Raw genomic sequence first — 19,360 nt, forward strand, 5'->3', positions numbered from 1 at the left:
GTTGAAATTAAATCCCACCTTTGCTTAAGTTTTCCTTGGAAATGCGGCACATTACAGACAGCATCGGAGATAGTATCTGAGCCAAAAGTCGAGGTCATGATTACCTCGAAATTAGCCTGAGGGAAAACAATGCAACAGAAGGCACACATAAATAGTACGCTACAACAACTATACAAACTCTCTAATCTTGCTGTGTTGCTGTGTTATGAAAAAGTTTTGTCTATTGTGTTGTCTGTAAAGTAAGTATGGATTTTGCTATTATGGTTCGTCATGTCCGCAGAAATTGCAGCAGTAGCTGATCTTGTAATTTAGCAAATTAGCAAAGCGAGTCAAAGTATGACCAGAGGCAATCCCATTGCTAATATATACATAATCAGATTAATGTGATGAGAAGAAGAAAATGTAATGGCCGCTATTTGCAATGCATTATGGGATTATTCTGCCCCCAGCCCAAGCCCCGCCCCCAAAAAACTAAGGTTATTGTTCGGTAACAGAAAAGGGATCTAGAGTTCCTGACTTGTGTTTAGTCGTGCTCACGTCAACACGGTTTAATATAAGCATGCCTTTCTGATGCCTCGCTCCCCCTGCGGCACCGCGACAGCAGACAGGCTGACTAATGGAACACAGATGTTTAGGTCTGATGATGAAATCTGTCTGTTTGAGCGTGTAATCTATTCTGTCACTTTCCCAAAGTGTTTTTGGTTTATTCAGGGCTCCTCTGTGCCTGCTCTCTATCTAATTAATATAAACGACGCCACGTACACACGCACACACAGCATATCGATAGGAAGGCAACAACTAGAAAGAGCAGCTGGGTGACGCGCTCAGCGAGGACAGAGCCGGTCTGGTTTGTCAGAGTCGATGCTTCGCTGAGTCATAGTAATTCAGATATAATGGGGGAGGTGGCCATGCTTAGCCCTTAATGGTTAGGTTGTCTTCGAGAACAAGAGTTTAATAGGCTCATCAATGTAGTCAGCCTTCACACAATGAACGGGTTGGAGGTATGGCTTTCTGCACGCATGCATGAATGCGAATGCGTGCGCACACACACACAAACACACATAGAAACACACACACTCGCGCACCTACTCACACATAGAAACACACACACACACACACACACACACACACACACACACACACACACACACACACACACACACACACACACACACACACACACACACACACACGCACACACAGGTCTATAGGTGTCCTCCTGTCTTCCCTCAGATTGAAGAAGTGCTGACTTCAGCTCCAAACCTTGACACCCGCAGTGGATTCAGACCTGCCCTGTCCACTGATGCTAGTGCACGCACACACGAACGCACAGAAACATATACAAACGCACGCACATTTGTTCCCGTGTGCACATACACAACGCACACAATCACACACCAACGTATGGACGTACGTACCTTCCCGTGCACAAACACACGCACAAGCAAACGCACGCAAATGCACACACATACACTCTCGTCTGCACACACACGACCCAAACAAACATGCATTAACAAGCACAAACACAGACAGACAGACAGACAGACAGACAGACAGACAGACAGACAGACAGACAGACAGACAGACAGACAGACAGACAGACAGACAGCTCAATGTCCAGCTGGTCTCTCTCACTGCCCCCCTCCTTACTCACACATTTCTTTCGTTCTTTTTCCTTCTTTTTTATCCCACTCAATAACTGTCAATGAGTCATTTCTTTGTTGACCTACTTCTAAATTGGAACCATTCATATTAAATTAATTGATAATCCTTCAGGATGATGAATCTTATTAATTATGCTATGAATTTGTCAACGTACCACAACTATCTACTATGAGTTCTTCTAACACTACTACTGCTGCTACAACTGTAACCAGTACCACTACCCCTACACCACTAATATTACTACAACTACCACTACCACAACTACTACTCGGACTACTACAACTATCACTGCTAAATTACTACTAAATTACTAATACTACTACTATTGCTTTTACCACTACAACTCCTACTACTACTTTGTATATCCGTTTTATATTGTCTAAATTAGTCATGCTTGTGTTTTTGTTATTTGTACCTTTTATTCCTGGTGGGGCCTCTTGGACCAGGTCAATATTGTAAATAAGAAACTGTTCTTAATGTTTTATCTGGAAAAATAAAGGTAAAAAAAACAAAAACTACTAATTCTACAGCTTCTACTATTACTACATCTACCAACACTACTACTTCTACTACTACTGACACTACCACTACCACTACTACTGCCACAACTACTACTTCTACTACTACAACTACCACTACCACGACTACAACTACCAGTACTACACCTGTAGTAAACGTCTGTCCTCCCAGCCACAGTTTATACAGGGACTGGTAAGCAGACTAGAGAGTATCGGAGCACAGAACCGGCCTGCGACAGGGCGTGGCCATGTATAAATTGTATTAGGTGAACATTGTACTGCTTACTTACAACACGGCCAGACAGTGGTCATAGCCGGCGCGGTGGTGTAATGTCTGCCATCAGCAACCCTCCCCGAGAGTACGCTCGTAATCAGTGATTTGTTGGAATGAATAGAAATGGGGAATGTTGTGATTCCTTTCAATGCTCGCCGGACAGAACGTATCGTGTATCACGTATCGCGCTTAAACACTGGACCACCTCCCCCAGCGCAGCCATAATTTGTTTTATATTAGAACAAGGGCCAGCTGTAACTGTTGTATCTATCTCTCTCGCATTATTTTGCTCTCTCGCCCTCTCTTGCGCTCTTCCTTGTTCTCTCTGTCTGTGTGTCTCTCTCTCTCTCTCTCTCTCTCTCTCTAGACCTTTTAGGGGCCCCAGAACTTTGAGGGGGCCCCTAGACCTTTTAGGGGCCCCAGACCTCTGAGGGCCCCTAGACCTTTGAGGGGCCCCAGACCCTTTAGGGCCCCTAAACTTCTGATGGCTCTTAGACCTTTAAGGGACCCTAGACTTTTGAGGGCCCCAAGATGTTCGAGGGCCCCTAGATCAATTTCGGCCCCTGGAGCTTTGAGAGCCGCGTTTGAACTCGAGGGAAGGGTGCGGTGGGTGTCGTCCCAGATTCGTGAGCATGCTCCACCCCCCAGCGGACCCCCAGAGGAGAGTGGACTCTGAGAGGCAGAAAACAAAACAAGAGAAAGAGAGGAAGAAAGGGGAATGTTTACCGCCCCGCGTAATCTACTCTCTCACAGCCACCGCCGCGTCACCAGGACAACTCGCTCAGGAGGCGCACGTGTTAACGCACGCACACACACGCAGGCACGTGTGTGTGTGTTACACACAGAAATCAGTGACTTCAAAAGCCGAAGCTGCACCGCCCCCAAGCAGAGAGAGAGAGAGAGAGAGAGAGAGAGAGAGAGAGAGAGAGAGAGAGAGAGAGAGAGAGAGAGAGAGAGAGAGAGAGAGAGAGAGAGAGAGAGAGAGAGAGAGAGAGAGAGAGAGAGAGAGAGAGAGAGAGAGAGAGAGAGAGAGAGAGACGCATTTAATTTTGAAGCAGTGCTAACGAGGTTAAGCCTCATGAATTGTGTGTGTGTGTTTATTTGATTGTTTGTTTCGAAGAGTATGTGTGCTTTGTGTTCTCTTTGTGTGTGTGTGTGTGTGTGTGTGTGCCTCCAGGAATTTCAATATGCACAGGAGATTGCTCTGCCCTTTATTGCTCGTGCAGCGTGATATACGATGGCTATAGGTGCTTGGTTATTTCCCGATGTGAATCTGCCGTCTGTATGCATAGCAATTGATTTGTAAATCTGAGGAGCTATTTGTGCTTGCGTTTTTGCGTGTGCATTTCATTGCGTTGCGTTTGGATTTGTGCGTGTGCAAGAATTAAAATAAGCAAGTCGTTTTAATACAATGAGACGAATCATGGCCAGGATTTGCATGCACGCACACACACACACGCACACACGCGTGCACACAGACACACACGTTCTTCCTTTAACTTTCAAAATGTAACTCAAATTATTATTTTATATTACAAGTGAAGGAGGCTTTACACCCTGCTGAGACCCAAGATGATTATCCTCATACTTTGATATTTATCAGATGAATCAAACCAAATCAATGTGATGTCATGTTACATAAAAGTGAGCAAGATTGACGATTGGCTTACAGTCGTAGTAGCCAATAGTTGTTTTAAGTCTGAAACCAAATGGGCAACATGGCAACAATTTACACAATGCAGAGTGGGTCTCAAAATTTGCGGGGTAGTAGCTCAGGCGGTAGAGCGGGTTGAGAACTTGTGACCGATAGGTTGCTAGTTCAATCCCCGGCTCCTCCTAGTTGAGTGTCGAGGTGCAAGACACCAAATCATACCTTCTCCCAGACAGTATATGAATGGTTGTAAGTCGCTTTGCACAAAAGTGTCTGCTAGATATGAATAAATATAAATATAAAACATTGACACAAGCGTGTGTACAAATGTCGATAGATCCTGATATATGTTGCGATATAATGATAACAATTAATACCTTCCGTGAATGATGGTTTATGTTCCCAAAGTGCAGAACACGGTTGCATTAAAGGGGCTTTGTTCCAGAAGGCACCATTCGTAGCAATTCGTAACAGGATGTAGAAGCACGTCCATTTGATTAATTTATCTGTGGTTATTTGTTTTCGTGGTGATTTCGTAGTGATAGTCTGGGACCTGAGTGCATACTTATTAAGTTTACCTACTGTCAGTGTTGCTTCACAATTGTATGGTAATATTGATGCCTCGTCTACTGCAAAACAAATCTACCTAAGGTTACAAAGAATGTAACCTGAACCTGAGCCTTACGCCTCGTTTCCACATACGTACATTCTCGTATGCGATCCAACCGTCTCCGACCGAAAGTCCATTCATTCCTACGTGATTCTCCGTAATATCCGTGTTTCCTCCGAGACTCCTCCCCTCCGTAAAATGTCTGTATATGTCCGTAATATACGTTCAAAAAATTTTACTTTCACGGCCGTTTTACGGAGATACCGTATGAAACTTTTTATGTTTTTCACAAAACATGTAAGTACCTGGCAGGCCAAACTCCTCGCCGATCTCTTTCCAAGCCTGGTTGGTTTTGTTTTTATCTCTGTATATGTCGATCCTCATGTTCCAAAGTACCGGTCTCCTAAAAACGGCCATTATCATACGCTCCCCCATCTTTTGTCCGTAAATAAATTCATGTCCGTACGTAAAACACTAGCGACTCCTTCCGTAAATTTACGGAAGCACGAATACGAAAAACATACGTATGTGGTAACGAGGCGTTACCCTGCTAGGTGGTGGGTATGGGGACTCCTGACTAAAAGGTACTGTGTTTGATTCCCGTTTTCCGCAACCTAATATCACGGCTACCCTTCCCTTATGACCAGTAGCAGAACTCACTGTAAGTTGGTCTCAATAAAAGCATCTGCTTAATGTCCAAATATACCCCCCCGCACGCGCACACACACTCACACAGACACACACGCGCGCACTCATGCGCACACACATGGACATGCACACACACACACGCACGCACGCACGCACGCACGCACGCATGCGCGCGCTTAAACACTTTCAGGAACAGTTCAGGAAGTGAATGGTATGATATTGATTCGAAGAGAGGAGACACAGACAGTGGTCTTGAGTCATGTCCCCATGGTCCTAAACAGCCAGAAGGCATCGGCTTGCTCTCACGTGCTTACTCCGTGCTCATAATTGGACGCAGCCCTGAATGAATAAATGCAAAGGATCCCCCTATACGTCCATGATTTATGCAGCGGCATTGTTTGCATTGAAAACATGAAAGGGATGACTGCATAAGATAACAATTGACGAGACATAAACACAATACAACAGCACATGCATGAGTACAAGCACGCACACACACACACAAAGACAGAGGCATATGCACAAACACAAAATAAACACACGCAGGGAAACCCTGCGTGCACACAAGCACACACACGCACATACATACACACACGCACGTACACACATGTGAAAAAATGCGCAGACACACAAAGACACACGCACAGGTGCAAACACGCACAGTGAGAAGGCCACACAAGAGAGATGAAGAGGCAGGCAACCCTGTAGAGAAAGAGAGAAAGCGAGATGGCGAAAGAAAAGTAAAGGGAGAGCCAAGGGAGAGGGCAGACAGAGAGAGACAAAGTGAGGGAGGAGGAAGAGCGACAGGAGGGAGGAGAGAGGGAGAATGACAGAGAGCGCCAAGAAAATTGCTAGGAGGCCGGATGAAGAAGAGCAAGGGAGAAACACTTCCTCACCTCTCTCTCGCTGTCTCTCCAATCCCTTCTCCCTCTCCATCCCTCTCCCTAGCTCCGCATCTCTCTTCGTCTCTCTCTCCTCCACCGCTAATGCTTCACCTCTCCCCCTCCCCCCATGCCTCTATCTGGATCGCTCTTCCCCTATATCATCTTTCTCTCTTCTGCGTCCCTCTCTCTCCCTTCTGTTAGCTTAACAAATTAAATGAGAGAGAGAGAGAGAGAGAGAGAGAGAGAGAGAGAGAGAGAGAGAGAGAGAGAGAGAGAGAGAGAGAGAGAGAGAGAGAGAGAGAGAGAGAGAGAGAGAGAGAGAGAGAGAGAGAGAGAGAGAGAGAGAGAGAACACAGGGTGTTGTTAATTAAACGCCGGTGCGGTGGGCTCCCCGTCCGGCAGTGGACCGGTAGTTTTAATCTTGAGGCTGGGCAGGGTTAATTATGGCCGACTAGGGCCTGTTCCAGTCAGAGGGAGCGCCCCGTGCACTTTACCTTGAGATTTACGATGGTAGTCTGTCTCGCAGCTTTGGTTTTGGACCGAGCGTGAAACACAATCAGACATGAATACACACACACACTTGCCCACACAGATACACACACACACACACACACACACACACACACACACACACACACACACACACACACACACACACACACACACACACACACACACACACACACACACACACACACATGCATAACTACACACACACACTTACAGAAACAGACACTCACACACTCACTCACTGACTGACTGACTGACACAGACACATACTGTATATAGCTACACACACACACGCACGCACGCACACACACGCACACGCACTCCAACCTGACACAACACGTATATTTTCGGTGAGACCGTCTGCACTGAATGATGATTTGATGTTTAAGATGACACGTCCGCAATCTCCCGTGGTGAGGTGGATTCATGGACTTCTACTATGAAAGTATAGATGATGCTCACAACATGCGCACAATACACTTAGCTGTGCGCTGCAAACGTTTTGGCCACACATTCTTGGTACACAAATACATGCACACACATATGCTACATCACTACACACACCTATACACACAGCACACACACTCAATCACTTCAATCAATCACCCACTCACTCAGTAACATGCAAACCTATACACACACACACACACACACACACACACACACACACACACACACACACACACACACACACACACACACACACACACACACACACACACACATTCACTCACTCCCTTGCTCACTCAGTCATAACATGCACACCTATTCACACAAACTGTTCATGAGGGAGTGAACTCCCATCTACTCTCTCAAGCACTGACTAACTCACTAACTTCCCCGCACACACACACACGCACACGCACGCGCACCATCCCACACGCACTTGTTTAGAGCGTATTCCTGTGCCGTGGAGCCGAAATAATCAGGTTATTAGAAAAAAAACGTGAAGGCAGTGAGAGTGTGTGATTCCCCCGTAGCACACAGCAGTGGGAGCAGAGGGCCTTGGCTAATTCAATCGGCACATTGTTCATCGATGTGCCGGATCCATCTGCATAATGTGATGAAGTGGGGATATTACAGCCAGAGTTCCCCCATTCTCCCCTCCGCCCCCCGGTCCCAGACTAGACTGGATGTCTTTGCCCCGGGCCCGTCCCTCGTTCCCCCGCGCCTCGCCCCGGCGTTCTCTGGTGGGGCCCGACGGTGCCCCCACCTCCTCACCCCCACCTCCTCGCCCCCGCTAACCTTGAGCCGTGACTCACCGGCTTCAATCCAGTCCAACAAAACTTTATTAACAATTGGTAAATGGGGAACTGAAGTTATACAGCGCTTTTCTAACCAGCGGCCACTCAAAGCGCTTTTCAATATGCCTAACATTCACTCATTCATGCACACATTGACACACCGACGGCGGTGTCAGCCATGAGAGGGGTAAGGGTGAGCTGTCTAGCTCCGGGACACCTCGAAACTCCGGTTACCAGCCAAGCTGCTCTGCCTCCCGATTCTCATGCGGCCACATGCCGCCCTGTGTTAATAAAAGTGTTTTGTGCAAAACAGCAGTCCATAGTGCTCAAAGGCACTGTAGCGTAAGATTTAAGAGTGTTAACGTGAGTATAATTTGTTAGAAAGGCCATAGCCATCCGTCAGCTGTTAGAAATGCCACAGCCTTCTGCTTTTCATTCACTGGTGAGTGAAAGGCGCTGTGTGAGGAATTTCTGTTTTGAGTTATCTGCGCCCGCCTCTTTATGAGTCTACCCTAATTGGTTGGGGAATCTATCTCGCCTGTCAATCACGGGTGCATGAGATGCATCACTTCTCCATGTAGTAAGAAATGTCTCGTTTTCTCCGACGTCCAGATGTCTTGCTCTCTCGTGCTCTCTCTCTGTACAGCCTCCTACCTACAGTTCCTCTAGCCAGAAATAGAAATGTCACAGCAATAAACAACACCGGCTCGTTTCGAATAAATCCGATTTTCGGAGATGCGCACACTAATAATAATACAAAGTGTACAAGGGCAACGACACAACAGGAACAAGACATGAGTTTAACTGGATGGAACAAATCATAGTCACAGACATCTATCCGAGAGGTAGGATTAACAGAGGGAAATTGTCATATTAAGGGATTAGGAGGAATTAGTACTGAAAGGGTATTTTTTAAGATGCAATTTATAAACACTGACACATTTTGATGCCCTCAGTTACTCTGGCATACCTAAGCCTGAATTCCACGTCTTTTTGCTCAATGCCTTGTTCTTCCAAGCCCTATCTCCCGGTCCATCCTCCACGGGTCTGTCAGTAAACACACGAGAACATACGATTAAAATACAGTCTTAATTGTACAAACATCCGTATCTGTCCACCAGCCGTCGTAGAGAGACACACATATCCCTGGGTCTCTACCTCAGTGCTTGCATTGAGATTCAAGATCAATAACGCGCGTCTTCACCACAAGCCTCTGATTCAGGGCATCTGGCGAAGTTCATGTTGTGCAAGGGAACATATTTTTCGAAAAACCCTTTGCTATCGTAACCCACCAGCGACCGAGGCAGACCGGTCGGTTCGCCCGGTCGCTCGTAACATTCATCCTCTTCGTGCTCCACCGGGGACTCGGAGAGAACGACCTGAACACCTGCGGCAGTTATCATCCCAGGGGGATAATTCAGGCCTTGAGGCCCCTCAAGAGATGTCACTTTGACTTTGAGGCCCCGGCTTCTATTAGTGCCCAGCGTGAAATGACCCAGTCGGTCAAGGGGGTTGAAGTACAACTCTTAGCTGCTCGGGGGAGGCCGGGCGAGCGGGCCTCTCCAGTGGTTAATACAGGTTACCTGGGCCCGCCGGTGCATTCGTTCTGCATTTGTGATGGATTAAAGAAACACGACCGCTTCTTCAAGGGACAGAATTAAAACTAGGTTGTCTGCTTTTGACATATATTTGCAGCCAAAGTGCATCCGCCTTTACTTCTAAATCCTTTCCCTCCCTCCCTCCCTCCCTCCCTCCCTCCCTCCCTCCCTATTGCTCAACTCTCTCGCTCTCTCTCTATCCCAATCTCTCGCTGCTCCAGTGTGTGTGTTTGTGTTTGTGTGTGTTTCTTTGTCTGTCTGTGACCTTGAATGCTTTGGTATCTCCCTGAACACCTTGGCAGTATCCACAACCACTCTGCATATGATACGCGATATTCTGCAGAGGGATGGAGTAAGAGAGACACGCATAACGATATCGTACTGGAGGACAGACACTTTTGGAGGTTCTTGTTTTGTAGAGATATGCTGAACCAAATGGCTTAAAGAAGTGATGACAAAGGTGAAACAGGATGACGCTCGTAGTTACGTTAATGTGAAGGCCTCCACATCGATGCATACATTATATTAGAGTACATACAAACATGTGTTGTGTTTTTGTGTTTCTTGACTGCCAAATTGAATTTGATTGCATGCGCACATTATGAGACGTTATTGATGATAGGAGTCCGGCTATAAAACTAGAAGATGATTTAATCACTTCTTTACAACGTCAAGGACAATGAGAAGAGAGGGAAATAGAGAGATGGTGTTGAGTAAGTAAGTGTGTGTGTGTTTTAGTGTGTGTGTGTGTGGGTGTGGGTGTGTGTGCGGTTGCATGTTCACAGAAGGTTTTGTCACTTTGTGATTATCCTTGAAAGGACCATTCATTTGAGGCTAATGAGCGCTTTTGTTCAGCGGGCGCGTGCAGCTGTGCGTACACTTGCTGTGTGTGTGTGTACGCATGAGGCTGTGTGTGTATGCACACGTGCGTGTGTGTGATTGAAGAGAATGAAAGAGTAAAAGTGACGTGCGGTACAGATGTTCAATAAATGGGCTGGAACCGGCGGTTAAGGCAGACATCCTACACACACACACACACACACACACACACACACACACACACACACACACACACACACACACACACACACACACACACACACACACACACACACACACACACACACACACACACACACACACACACACACACACACACACAAATGTCGAGGGAGCCCAAATGACTGTTAGACCTACACACTAATGGCCGCTATAACACGTTTAGCATAACATAGAGGCGTGCAGATACATATCACTGTTCATTTAACAGAGATAGGCATTCAGCGTCAGATATGAACACACAGGAGGCTTGCACACACACACACACGCACACAAACGCCACAAGTTGCAGTTATGAAGTTTGTGTTTGCTTGAGTGTGTGTGCTTGCATGTTTGTGTATCTGTTTTCGTATGTTGGTGTGTGTGTGTGTGTGTGTGTGCGTGTGTGTGCTTCTACCTTTCTGTGTGCGTGTGTGTGTTTGTGCGTGCATGCACGCATGCACGTTCAACCCAAGGGGTGTATGCATACACCCCTTGGGTTGAACGTGGTGATCGACAGGACAAATCACTGCTATTGTTCTGTTTTGTTCTCTGGAACAGCGGTGGGGCGCGATGGAAACGAGGCCTGTGTGGACGTGCTTGTTTGGAAGGGTCTCCCCCCTCCATCTCACCCCTGGGTCTGCGTCTCCGTCAACACATGACACACTGTTCTTATTTTTTGTCGTTTTTTCCCTCCATCGGCTCCCTAATTACTGCTCACTTGCTAGCATACTCCGAATCGCTGTCTCTCCCCCTTCGTTGGAGATATCCTCTCATTCTTTCTCCTACGCTATTTTAACCCTCGTTCGTCGCCCCCCACTCCTTTTACTCAAAAGTGTTCACAATGCAGCTGTGCTGGCCTCGATTTGCCGGGAACAAAAATCACAGAACCTAATATACTTTACTTCCTTCCCCCATCTCTCTCTCTCTCTCTCTCTCTCTCTCTCTCTCTGTCTCTCTCCCTCTCTCTGTCTCTGTCTCTGTCTCTCTGTCTGTCTCTCTCTCTCTCTCTCTCTGTCTCTGTCTCTGTCTCTGTCTACCTCTCTCTCTCTCTCTCTCTCCTCTCTCCCTCTCTCCCTCTCCCTGTCTACCTCTCCCTGTCTACCTCTCCCTCTCTCTCTGTCTGTCTCTCTCTCTGTCTCTCCCTCTCTCTCTCGCTCTCGCTCTCGCTCTCGCTCTCTCTCTCTCTCTCTCTCCGTCTCTCTCTCCGTCTACCTCTCTCGCCCCAGGCGGGGTGTGCATCGCCCAGTCCCTGAAGATCCCCAGGGAGCCGCGCCCGGGGGAGTTTGACAAGATCATCCGCCGCCTGCTGGAGACCTCCAACGCCCGGGCCGTCATCATGTTCGCCAACGAGGACGACATCCGGTACACGACCCCCCCCCACCGCCCCTCCCCCACCGTACTGGCCCCTCCCCCACCCTACTGGCCCCTCCCCCACATCACGGCCCCTCCCCCACTCTACTGGCCCCTCCCCCACCCTACTGGCCCCACCCCCACATCACCGCCCCTCCCCCACCCTACTGGCCCCTCCCCCACCCTACTGGCCCCTCCCCCACCCTACCGGCCCCTCCCCATCACCTGTCCTAGCCTTCCGCCCTTGCTTCCTTCCCTAGCCTCCTTCCCTAGCTTCCTGCCCTAGCCTCCTTCCCTTTTTTTCTGCCCTGGCCTCCTGTCCTAGCCTCCTGCCCTCTTTTGATACCCTAGCCTCCTTCCCTAGCTTCCTGCCCTAGCCTCCTTTCCTTTCTTTCTGCCCTGGCCTCCTGTCCTAGCCTCCTGCCCTCGTTTGATACCCTAGCCTCCTTCCCTAGCTTCCTGCCCTAGCCTCCTTTCCTTTCTTTCTGCCCTAACCTCCTGCACTAGCTTGATACCCTAGCCTCCTTCCCTAGCTTCCTGCCCTAGCTTCCTGCCCGAGGGTAGGAACCCTAGCCTCCTACCCATGGCGTTCTCGTCTAGTGTCTGAACGCCAAAAGCCCCGCCCTCACCCTCGCCCCTTTAGGACGTTATTGGGAGAGAGAGAGTGGGCGGGGCTTACGGTGACATGGGTACAGCGGCGAGGGGCAGGAGAGAGAGAGGGAGGGGACGTCCGATAGGGGGATGTCCGTTTCCGTTGCGTTTTGGGGATTTTGCCTTGTCCCATTCTTCGGTGTGTCTTCTCATGGTCTTTGGTGTTGTTCTTCGCATCGCTTTCTTGTTTTTCTCGCGCCGGGGGGAAGCTGGTGTGCCCTCGCTCGTAGGGAGGAAGGGAACAGGAAGTAAGGGAGCAGGAAGTAAGGGAACAGGAAGTACGTTGACCGGGATAACTGTCCAGCCTCCCACTTCACATACAAACCAAGCCAATATATTATATATATATATTCACCTCTTTTATTTTTTATGGGTGGGTACATACATGCACCTTTTCCCTTAGTTTAGTAATGCAAGGATGAATACATTATACAAATTGGTCTTTCTAGCTATACCTCTAGGGATCTTTTTCTCAGTCTGTCTTTGTCTAATCTCACCTAGCCTTCCTATTTTACCGAACAACCCATTTTCATCTCTCCACTGTTACCTGTTTATACATTCATATATTCGTATCATATATTGATATTAATATTATGTATTGGCTTTTCTCCTTTTAATCTGTTTGTTTGTGTTCATGTGTGTGTGTGTCGGTGTGTGTCGGCCTGTGTGTGTGTTTGTGCGTGTTTGTGTGTGTGTGTTTCCTCCTGTCAATCAGTCGGGTGCTGGACGCAGCTAGACGGAACAACCAGACGGGTCACTTCCTGTGGGTGGGGTCAGACAGCTGGGGTTCCAAGATCTCGCCCGTGATTGGTCAAGAGAGAGTCGCCGAGGGAGCAATCACCATCCTGCCCAAACGAGCATCTGTGGATGGTAAGTGTGTGTGTGCGTGTGTGTGTGTGTGTGTGTGTGTGTATTCATAAAATGTTCCGGGGATAATTTCACTATGTTTATTTGTTTAGTTCACGCCATCACCAGCCATGGAAACTTTCAGACGACAGCTTCCATTAGCTCATGTTCTGAAATGAAAGAGCAATTTTACCGCACAGAATCTCATTTCACTGTGGTAAAGAGCACCCGAATATTGAAATAAGATTTGTGTGTGTGTGTGTGTCTGTGTGTAAGTGTGTGTATGTGTGTTTGCGTGTCTACGTGTCAATGTGTGTGTTTGCCGAAACTGTGAGTCCTTTGAGTCTCTATTTCCTTTGAGTGTGTGCGTGTGTGTGTGTGTGTGTGTGCGTGTGTGTTTGTGTGTGAATGTATGACCCTGTGTGTATGTTTGTGTCTGAGTGTGTGTACGCGTCGATGTGTTGGTGTGTATGTGTTTGCCGACCCTGTGAGTCGCTCGAGTCTACTTTTACCTTTGAGTGTTTGTGCGTGTGTGTGTGTGTGTGTATGTATAAGAAAAAGACCAGCCCTTACTCTCTCTTACTCACTCACTCGGCTTCGTCAGCCATTAGGACCACAGAGGATTTCCCTTCATTTATCCCGCTGTCAGACTCCCCCCACCAGATCAATCAGAGCTGCAGGGAGGCAGACACCAGGACTGGAGGGGGGAGGGGAGGGGGGAGAGGAGGGGGGAGGGGGATGAAGAGAGGACGGGGGAGGGAAGGGAAAAAGGGGGGAAAGCACTAGGGCGGAGACGAAGAAGAGGGAGGATGAGAAGGGAAAGAGAAAGGAAAACGTAGGCTGAAGGAGGGAGGGGGGAGGGTGGAAAGGAAGAAGAGATGGAGGAAGAGGAGGGAGTATGAGAAGAGAAGGAGGAGGAGGAGTAGGAGACATAGGCTGGAGGAGGGATAGGGGAGGGGGGGAGGAGGAAATGAGGAAGAGGAGGGAGGATGAGATGAGAAAGAGGAGCGAGAGAGACAGGAGGGGGGAGAACGATGAAGAGAGGAAGATGGAAGGAAGAGGGTGAGGAGGAAGGGGACGAAGAGCAGAGGGAGGAGGAGCAGGGGAGGGGAAGAAAACGGATAATGAGCTGGAAGGGGAGAGGAAGAGGAGGAGCTGGAGGAAGAGGAGGAGGAGGAGGAGGAACAGGGGAAGAGGGGGGGAGTTGGGAGGAGATGTAGACGGAGATGAGAAACATCACAGAAGTTAAAATGAATCAAAGTCTGCTCCAGCTGGCCAACATTGAAGCCCTCCCTCCCTCCCAACGCGTACACATCTGTGGGTTTTTAAACGAGACAAACTGCGGGCCAGACACTCCTTCTCCCAGGAAATTGCTGAATAATTAGCGTCGACCTGTCAGCACACACGCACACACACACACACACACACACACACGTGCACACTCTCTATCATACCTTACTTTAGAGGACGTATTTATGTTTTTTTATTACAAAGAGGCATAGCTATTTACAGAGGTGGAAGGTATAAACGACGACAATAAACGGCAGCACACAGATTTGTTGACGTGCTTTAGTATACTCCAGCACGGTCATTGACCATGTTGACCTTTATTCACAGCAGACTTCCATTAACTCTTAACCTCACCGCATGTGAAGGGCTTGTTGACACATTGCATGACAGCCTTTTGTGCGTTTTCTTTGCGCGTGTGTGTGAGAGACTGTGTGAGTGTCACCGGAGTTGAACGGGAAGCATTCATTAATAAAGCCCACTGAGTGCACTACAATACAAATGTCGGAACGTTAATGCAATCCGTCTCTCTCTGCCTTTCCATCTGTGTAGGAAAAAAAGCACTCCGCCATCCTTGACGTTTAAAAACACTAAACGCTCAGGGAAGCCTGTTCAGACCGGTGCTATAGGAGAGGGGGGGGGGGGGCAGTCTATGTATAGTCGGGGTTGGACATTCCACTTTCACTTTCACTTTCACTCGAGTCGTATAGCCGCAGAGTCTGTCGCGCCCACACACAGCGTCGCTTTGAGACGCCTATGCAGTCGTGTCAGTGGAGGGGGAGGTTTTGCAGGTAGCACATAGATTTGACTCAAATGCCTTGTACCAATCCCCTCCAACATCCATGCCTTCCCTGTGTGGGCCCAGAGTAGGACTCACTGTGCGCTAGATGTTACCCACGATGCCTGCTTAACGGCATAGCTCACAGGGTTGGGTGTTTGAAGGGGAGCATGTATACATTGTGTTCTCGGCTCTCGTACATTCTGTGCGGTGGAGGTGCTGCTGCGTATGAGTCACAGCCAAAAGCGTACCGTGTTCAATTCCCTGACGTTCAAAGTCTGTCTCTTGGTGGTCTTTGAGCAAAATGCTTTACCCCTACCTGCCTGTTAATTCACTGCATTTTATTTGGTTCAAAGTATCTTCTAAAGGAAAAGATACAATGTACATCGGTGTCTATCCATCTATATATATATACTCCATATAGTTTCAGACTTGTATGGGAATTCATCCCCATTCATCCCACCATTTTTTGGCCATGCATCCTACTACTTGCCTCAAGCAGGAATTTCGACTCCAGTGCGAGGCTCACCGTGTTCAGGCTCTGTCCGATCCCCTGTTCCCTCTCTGGAACAAGGCCTTTGGCTAACCAAGTAGAGCGGCCTCTCCAGAGCAACGTGGTGTTCTCACACTTTCAGCAGGTTGAACCCACGATTCAGGCAGCGCTTGTAGGGCGACGATTGAAACCTGACTCGAAGTGAATCATTTAAGCATCAAAGTTGAAATTGTTGGCAATATTTAATTACAGTAAATCTCTTATAGTCCTTGCAACTAGTTATGTTGTGCTAGTTTCTTCGTATTTCGTCGTAAAAGGCTATTTTGAGGAGTTCCAAGCCCCCGATGCTGAATACCAAAAAGTGCATTTCCCTACGCTACTTGAGTGCATCGTGACATCGTTTAAAAATGTATCGTGTTTGGTTTTATAGTGGCACACTTTAGGGGGAAGCGTGGATCAAGTTGTGCTCTGGTGCTTTGGAGAGAGATCCTTAAAAAAGAGCCAAATGACAGTGAAAATAGAACGGCTTTAGTGTCCACTGACGCTGAACAGATGCTGAAGACATTTTATGCGTCATGTTCGGTGCAGACAAAAGATTGGTCTCCAAAGATTGTCCTTTCACTTTGTAGTTAATGAAACACGTTTTTCATGAATATGAATACGCTACATGATTAAGGCTGAATAAGAACTATGCATCACTTTTTATGTGAACAGTGAATTTACAGATTATCTGATCTTTGTTTTTTGGGCGTTTTCTTTCTTTCTTTCGCAGCGTTCGACCGCTACTTCCGAAGTCGCTCGCTGTCCAATAACCGGAGGAACGTGTGGTTCGCCGAATTTTGGGAGGAGAACTTCAACTGCAAGCTGGGCATGCACGGCAAGCGCCCGGGCAGCCCGAAGAAGTGTACCGGTAAGACACACCCCCTTTGTTTTGTACCCCGTTTGGCTGCATATCGCTCTGAGAATAGGAGAGTATCTCTCTGGCCCCTCGCTGCTCATGTATTCTCTACCCGTACCTGCCACCTCCTGACTGGGGGTCTCACTTCTGACCCCTCTCTCATGAAGTAGCTCCAGCAGAGCAGATGTTTCCACTGGTAGAGTGGAGGCACATCCTTCTGCATCCCAATGAATCTGAGCACCTTTTTGTCTCTCTCTCTCTCTCTCTCTCTCTCTCTCTCTCTCTCTCTCTCTCTCTCTCTCTCTCTCTCTCTCTCTCTCTCTTGCTGTCTCTCTCTCTCTCTCTCTCTCTCTCTCTCTCTCTCTGTCCATCTTTCTCTGTCTCTCTCTCTGTCCATCTTTCTCTGTCTCTCTCTGTACCTCTCTCTCTCTCTCTCTCTCTCTCTCTCTCTCGCTGTCTATCTCTCTCTCTCTCTCTCGCTGTCTATCTCTCTCTCTCTCTCTGTCCATCTTTCTCCGTCTCTCTCTCTGTCCATCTTTCTCTGTCTCTCTCTGTACCTCTCTCTCTCTCCCCTCTTTGTCCTTCGGTTTCTGTGCCCAATTATTGTGCCTTGGCACTCGTTTCCTTTCCCTCCCCACACGGGGTTAGCAGCGGGGGGGGGGGGGGGGGGGGGGGGGGGGGAGGTCACATGATGAGGGCGACCCATGTCGAGGATCTCTGCTCCAGAAATCCCATAATGCTACAGCCAGACTTCTGAGAGGGGCCGCGAGGGCTGCGAGGGGCGGGAGGGGTGGTGGGGTAGAGGGGTGGAGGGGAGAAGGGGTGGAGGGATGCTAGCGGAGGGGTGGAGGGGTAGAGGGGTGGAGGGGAGAAGGGGTGGAGGGATGCTAGCGGAGGGGTGGAGGGGTAGAGGGGTGGAGGGGAGAAGGGGTGGAGGGATGCTAGCGGAGGGGTGGAGGGGTAGAGGGGTGGAGGGGAGGCCGGTGGAGGGGCGGGAGGGGTGGAGGGGTAGAGGGGTGGAGGGGAAAAGGGGTGGAGGGATGCTAGCGGAGGGGTGGAGGGACGCGGGCCTTCCTGTTTTGTTAGCGAGAAATTCGTCCGAGGGTGACAAGATGGAGGTCTCGGAGGACGGCTTTAACTAATGTATCTCCGCAGTGATTTTAAGCTTAACGGACACTTTGTCTAAGACGTCAGTGTCCGGAGAGGACGTTCGAGCTTGTCTAGCACGGCGGTTTAATCTTCTTCGGGATGGCACATTTTAATTAGACCCCCGATACGGGAGATAGGGGCGACCGGACCCCCCTCGGAACCATCGCTTATGTCAACCGGCCCCTTTAACTCTAAAGTGGAAGTGTCGTTTCGGTTTCACTTTCGAATTTTCACCTTGTAGTCACTTTCTTCTTGAACGCTAGGAGCGACGACTGCACGGTCGACAGAGACACACACTTTTCTGCAGCGTTGTCGCAGTCCCGTCACAAGCGTTGGTTAGCCACGTGACGCTAAGTCGTGGTTCTGCCGTCCGTTTTTCGTCAGGGTCGAGACCAACGCACACTGGTACTGATCCCCGCCCGCCCGGAACATGACCCGTTTGAAGCTAGTTGGGGCTGGTCTGCCGTCCCATTTTTGACGTTAATCCAAAGTGGGATTCGTGGGACAAATGTCACGTGATGCTAGGCTTCGCCTGTTTTCCAACCAACACAACACATTACCTTTTCTCCCATTTTTTACCTTACTTTAGCATTTATTTCTTTTTTCCATAGCACTACTTTTGTATTTTTTTATTGTATTGTATTATATGCTGTGTCTTCCACTGCTGCTGTGCTCGCAAAGGTATTTCCCCCACGGGGGATAAATACAGTTTTTATATATCCATATCTATCCAACCATCTATTTAATTTCCTTAAAATGTCAACAAATCTTTTTTTTAAAGAGAAACACACATCTTTCTTCCTCACACTTTGACTCCCCCCCCCCCCCAGACATTCACAGAGACTTAAACAAAATTTGGTGTATAAAGAAAAAGGCATACACCAACGCTGGATTTCTCCAGAAGAGCACTTGGAGCGCTATAAGTGTAAGGGGGGGGTGACACACGCTGGGTTTATTTGCGAGCCTCCATGTGGGGAAGCAATGCTGTTTCCACTGCCCTGTGGTGCCCTCCAGGTGTCAATAATAATAACACTAAGGATCAATGTTGGTACCTGCAGCTCTGTCTGGATGTTAACCGCTTTGGCAGGGATTTGGTGATAGGTTTGAGATGCAGGGGGCTGGATGTGGCGGATGTGGCAGATGCATCTCTGTTGAATAGGATGGGAAGGACGCGATATTATTCCCTGGGAAATGAAAAAGAGAAATTTCGGGTGTTACAGCAGCCGATAGCTGATAGGAACAGTACAAAACCAGATAACGGGAAA

At 48.5% G+C, this 19,360-nt stretch overlaps 1 protein-coding gene across 6 annotated transcripts in view; it reads left to right on the forward strand.

Annotated features, from left to right (window-relative positions):
* The window catches only part of grm8a (glutamate receptor, metabotropic 8a), a 234,735-nt gene that overhangs the window by 155,781 nt on the left and 59,594 nt on the right, over positions 1 to 19,360 (forward strand). For all 6 annotated transcript variants that reach the window (XM_030341944.1, XM_030341947.1, XM_030341949.1 and 3 more), the window contains 3 exons: positions 11,870 to 12,005; positions 13,360 to 13,514; positions 16,821 to 16,958. In XM_030341944.1, the coding sequence (XP_030197804.1) occupies positions 11,870 to 12,005; positions 13,360 to 13,514; positions 16,821 to 16,958 (429 nt within the window). The remainder of the gene's footprint in view (positions 1 to 11,869; positions 12,006 to 13,359; positions 13,515 to 16,820; positions 16,959 to 19,360) is intronic.

The sequence above is a fragment of the Gadus morhua genome, chromosome 19 (assembly GCF_902167405.1).
Source record: "Gadus morhua chromosome 19, gadMor3.0, whole genome shotgun sequence".
Classification (NCBI taxonomy): domain Eukaryota; kingdom Metazoa; phylum Chordata; class Actinopteri; order Gadiformes; family Gadidae; genus Gadus; species Gadus morhua.